We start from the raw sequence: 5,357 nt of genomic DNA, 5'->3' as shown, positions 1-5,357 counted from the left end.
GATTGCCGCGGCTTTCCTCGTTTTGCTGAGACCCTACAGCATCCAATGTGCCCTCTTCCTCTTGCTGCTTCTGCTGGGCACAATCGCCACCATCGTCTTCTTCTGCTGCTGGCACCGCAAGCTCCAGAAGGGGAGGCATCCGATGAAATCAGTCTTTTCGGGTCGTTCAAGGAGCCGAGGTAAGACACGCCGCCGCCACCAGCTCTCCTGGCGCTGGGGGGTTTGGGGGGGGGAGATGAAAGCCTATTTAGAGTTCCGCCAGCTCCCTTCTCAGTTGCCGCCCCTCGCCCCACCATCGCCCACTCCCCAAGCTGAGTGCGTTTGTTCCACGCACACACCCTACCCTGTCGCTCGGGTTGGGAGAACCACGACGATGCAGAGAGCTGGCAAGGAGGAAGGGAACAAAATCCTTAGCACCCGTTTTGCCAAAGCTCTAAGACAGTTCAAATGGAACCCTGGGCTCTGTGCCTCCCCTTCACCCCATCCACCATTGGAACGAAGGGATAAGAAAGTAGGACATGGGCAGTTCGGGGCTTCCCAACTCCCCCCAGAACTTTCTCAGAAACTTCTCTCGGAGAAATCATTTTAGGATGTCCCCCACTGAATTCCAGGCGTCTAGAATGTGCCCAACCCGTATCCCCCCCCCGCAAGTAAAAGTCATTAGTAAAAGTAATTTCATTCTGTTGATGGATGAGGAATTAAATGAAGTCCTTTCCCGCCCCCCCCTCTTTTTTCTCCCCAGATGCTGTTTTGAGATCTCATCACTATCGTTCTGAGGTAATTTATTTAGCGCGCACACTCAAGGTCAGAAGAAGTTCTCTTTCCTGAGTACCAATTTTAGTCACATTCTTGTTAGGGAACGGGCAGAGCAGTGAATAGTTAGCATGCCTCCCAAGCCAAAATTGATGTGTTGTTTCTCAAGCGATTCCACAATAAAAGCTTCCAGCGCACATTTCTTTTGCAGGTTTCTTGTGTAGTGTCAGACGCTGTACAAGAAGGGGAAAGGCCCTAAAAGTGTTGCAGAGCTTAGGAAAGTTAGCTACGGTGTGGGTGTCAGCTTAGTTTACAGTCTGTAATTTGCCAGTGAAAGCTTCCTGGTACTGTGAGCTCACTGTGGTTGTTCACTTGGATGAACGGCAGAGAAGAGCTTTTAGGAAATGAGCGCAGAGCAGTCTGATCCATGGGCACTTCATTTTCTGATCTTGCACATTTACATTCCTGGTCACTCCTAAAGTTCTCCAGGTTTTATTAGGGGCTTCTGATTTCACCCTTTCCTCTAGCAAGTGTGATGGTGCTGGTGATTATATTTTTCATGATCTAATGTGTTTAAATGCTTATATTAGTCTTCCCTCAAAATATGGGCTGACCTTTTGTAAACCAGTAATCTGGGTGCACTTATTAACATTAACTGGGGCTTTTTTGCATCCTGCTCTACTAAAAATCAAGGTTGCTCCAATGGCCCTGTTGTAAAAATCTGTCCAGCAACCCCTAAGACAAATGGTTCCAATCCACTAGCTGCTCTGTGGGAGAAGGATGGGCAGTCTCATCCTATGAGATTTATTGCCTTAGAAAATCGGCAGAAGGGTCAACTATGGGTCCTGTTTAACACACAACAACAGCAACTACTAAAGGTGAAACAAACTGAATCCCTCAGATTCTTCAGGATGCAGCACCCCTCCCCCCAGGTGTTCCAGGCCATCCACCTCTGTGTGCAAGATATTATATTACTTCTCTCTTTTGGGAACTTCTACACAGCCAAGCTTGGAGGATGCTGGTGTTGGTGTTGGATGCAGTTTACACATTTTTTAAAAGACTTCAAAGTTACATCCCCTCCATTTACCTAAGATTATATGTCACATTTCATATCACTAGCTAGTATGATATTTTATTGAACTCTAGTTGCTTTTAAAAGCTTAATTGCATTGTTGTAACAGTGTTGTAGTATTGAGTAATTAGTAATTTCATTGTGTATAGCACTGGAGGGTGAGACGTTTGTATGAATGTAGGGTTCTTGAGAGTATAAACCAGGCATATACTTAGTGATTCTGTTACTGGCTTAAGGAACCCTGGTGGAGATAGTAGTGCTTAATGTAATGCAGCTACCAAAAAGTTTAGAGAGAGAGATCAGCTGGCCCAGTGGACAGAAAGCGATGCTACCAAGCCGAAGGTGGGTGACTTTTAATTCGCGGCCCTCGGGCCTGTCTTTCATTGTTTTTGTTCAGACATTCCTCTAGGTCATATAGCCCTGGTGTACAAGTTGCCGTCTGCGGTCACTTGTGGTTGCTGTGAGGCTTCACTGTGACACTGATGTGTCAAATGCGTTAATGGTTGGTTACCCAATGCGGACTGAGAGTGGAATGGAGTTCGCCTATTAAAACAAGCTTGGAAGGAAGAGTGGCATCTACTTCCGTAATAGCTTGCCTCCAGAAACCCTATAAACCTGGAGAGAGGATGAAAGAAACCCAAGCGTTGAGGACTCTCCTTCATAGGATAGCTATTAGTCTCCTGCGATTCACTCGCACTTAACAACAACAACAACAATAATGTAATGCACTACTAGCAAAAAGAAAAGAAAAAAAAGATTATTGGTTCGAATCTAGCATCCACTCCTGTGAAGGAAGAGGCACAGTCTTCTTCCTTAAAGATTTACAGTTTAGGGAATTAAATGGAAGGTTGCTATGTGAGTCAGAATTAACTTGACAGCAATGCATGAACTCCTGGTTTAAGTAACCCTGGTGACAAAGTATATGTGTATTTGGTTGCTAACCAGAAGTTTAGTACTCAAAACTTACCAGCCCCAGACTTTGAGAAGGGTCTCCTGGGGAGAAAGGTGTGACAGTCTGCTGCTTCCATAAAGATTACAGCAGTCAAACCCTTTAAGGCTGTTCTGCGGTGACCTTGAGGTTGCTGTGAGTTGGGATAGACTTGATGGCAGGAAGTTTAGGTTTTGGTTAGATTTCCTTTTACAGTGAGCTCTGGTGGCCTAACGGGGAAAAGAGTTGCACTGCCAGTTGACAGGCACGTGGTTTGAATTCATCAGCTGCTCTTCGGGAGAAAAAGAGTATTCTCCTCCTATGCAATTTACAGCCTCTGAAAACCTGCTGACTATGAGTTGATTCCGACTCAGTGGCGCACAACAGCAGTAGCAACAAGTTTTGTACACTAAGTAGCTGTGCTGGGAAACTCAGTTAACTTCTCTGCATTTCAGTCTTATTTATAAAGTAACACTAATAGTGCCTTGTAGGCTTGTTGGGGAGATCATAAATAATTATGTAAAAACCCAAACAAAAAGAACACCTACTAAGTTCATAATAGATATTTAATACTTAATATCTTATGAAATTTAATTTATAAATGTGGGAGGTGAATTTTCTGTCTGGCAAAGTCTTTATTGCATTAATGAAATTAAGGTTTAGGGGAAACAACATAAATTGTTGTGTAGCAACAGTTTTTGAGTATCTGACTAATTCAATAGAACAACTCAATTAAATATGACCAAATGTAAACTCTAGTCAAGCTGGAAACATTGAAACGTAAAGGACTTTTATTTTTAAAAGTAATCACTAGTTTGAAACACATACTTGATCATCTCAATTTATTGCTGTTGATTCAGAACCGACTGAGCTGACTCTCCAGTGGGTTTTCAGAGGTTGTAAATCCCATGAGAGGAAATTGTCCCTCCTTCTTTCATGGAGCAGCTGATGTATTCACACTGCCTGCCTTTGACTTGACAGGGCACCTCCTTATACACTATGCCACCAGAGCTAGAACATAAATAATATAGCCTGTGAGTGAATTTTGTAACTTGCCATCAGGCATTTAGGCTAAGCAAGAACAGGAAGAATAACAGATTGTCTTGAGCAATTATCTCTCAGTTTAAATACTTCTCTTAAGCTTGCATGTTGAATGAAAAGGTCTGGTGGAGCAGTGGTTAGGTGCTTGGTGGCTAACCAGAAGGTCAGTGGTTTGAACCTGCCAGCTTGCTCTTGGGGAAAAAGTTATGGCAATCTGCTTCCTTGAAGATTTACAGCCTGGAAACCCTGAGATGCAGTTTTCTTCTGTCTGTGCGGCCAACTCTCTGGCTTTTTTTATTAGTTGTTCTTAAGTGCCATCAAGGTCAGTACAGCTCATAGCAACAACAGATCCAAAAACCTGTCCTGACTTGTGACATCCTTATCATCCTCGCTACATTTGAGCCCATGCCGCAGACACTACTAACTGTACCAGCTGCTCTGAAAGAGAAAGAAGAGCAGTCCCCTCTGGCACCATATACTGCTTCTGAAAACCCACTGGAGTGTCAGCTATGAGTTGATTCCAACTCAGTGGCATATAACGACAATAGGGCCGTGATGAATTGGAACTGAGTCAACAGCAGTGGGTTGGTTTGTTTATATGCTGGTTAAGATAGCTGGGATAGTTCTTTTATGCCTTAATTCATCTCCTGAGATTCCAGGTGGGTTAATGTTTATATTAAAGTTTGTTTTGTTTATGGGACGTTAGCTCCTTGAGGCCAGGGACCACATTTTTCTTGTTTGGTGATTTATTTCCAGTGCTTAACCTAGAACCTTGCCTCCTACATTTGTGTTTTGATATTATTTCTTGTATGAATGGAAAACCTGGATGGATAGTGTTTTAAGTTGTTAGTTTTGTAATTGGTCAAATTAAAATTCAGGGCTAGATAGAAAAGAAAAATGAACATTCTTAGGAAAATTGGTTTGAAATCAATATGCTGCATTTCAAAGGTTGTTTTATCATTCTAGGCTTTCAGAAGCCCAGTGATTACTTTTTATTTTACCAGTTCTTTTTTTTTTTTTTTTTTGTAGAGTTGTGGGTTTTTGGTTTGTTTTTTTTTTTTTAAGTTTTTAATTTTTTTCTCACATTTTCAAAAGAAATTTGCAAAGTTCAGATACATTGTATTTCACACTACCCTCATTAACATTGTGTTTTGTGCATTCTCATTCATTATATTTTATAAAATCAATTACTATTAAAACATGCCCTTCATTACACTGTCTTTCTAGATTCCTGTAGGATCTTTCCCATTTACTTTCCCACCCTGTCCCTCCACCCACCAAATTGTGTGACCTTATGATTTCCCTCCATCCCACCCTCATCCTTCAGTTCCCACAACTTCCCCTGCTTGGGTCCGCATACAAATTTTACTAGTTATTCTTCTGTTTTTACAATAATGGGCGTATGCAGTATTTATCCTTATGAGACTGAGTTAGTTCATTCAGCATAATGCCTTCTGTTCTCTCCCAAGTTATGTAGTGATTTTCAAAATTGTTGCTCCTGAGTGCTGCGCAGTATTCCATCATGTGAATGTACTACATTTTCTCAGTTCATTCACTTGTGGC

The 5,357-nt window shown here is 42.2% G+C and overlaps 1 protein-coding gene across 1 annotated transcript in view; it reads left to right on the top strand.

Moving 5' to 3' along the window:
- Positions 1-7: 7 nt before the first annotated feature.
- DST (dystonin) overlaps positions 8-5,357 on the top strand; it is a 674,592-nt gene continuing 669,242 nt past the window's right edge. Inside the window, exons 1-2 of the mRNA XM_006893143.1 lie at positions 8-179; positions 743-777. Of these exons, the coding sequence (XP_006893205.1) occupies positions 143-179; positions 743-777 (72 nt within the window). The 5' untranslated portion in view covers positions 8-142. The remainder of the gene's footprint in view (positions 180-742; positions 778-5,357) is intronic.

The sequence above is a fragment of the Elephantulus edwardii genome, unplaced genomic scaffold (assembly GCF_000299155.1).
Source record: "Elephantulus edwardii isolate Elephantulus edwardi_28Jun2011 unplaced genomic scaffold, EleEdw1.0 scaffold00124, whole genome shotgun sequence".
NCBI lineage: Eukaryota > Metazoa > Chordata > Mammalia > Macroscelidea > Macroscelididae > Elephantulus > Elephantulus edwardii.
Note: the sequence above shows the minus strand (reverse complement) of the source record. Positions and strands in the feature narration are given on the sequence as shown.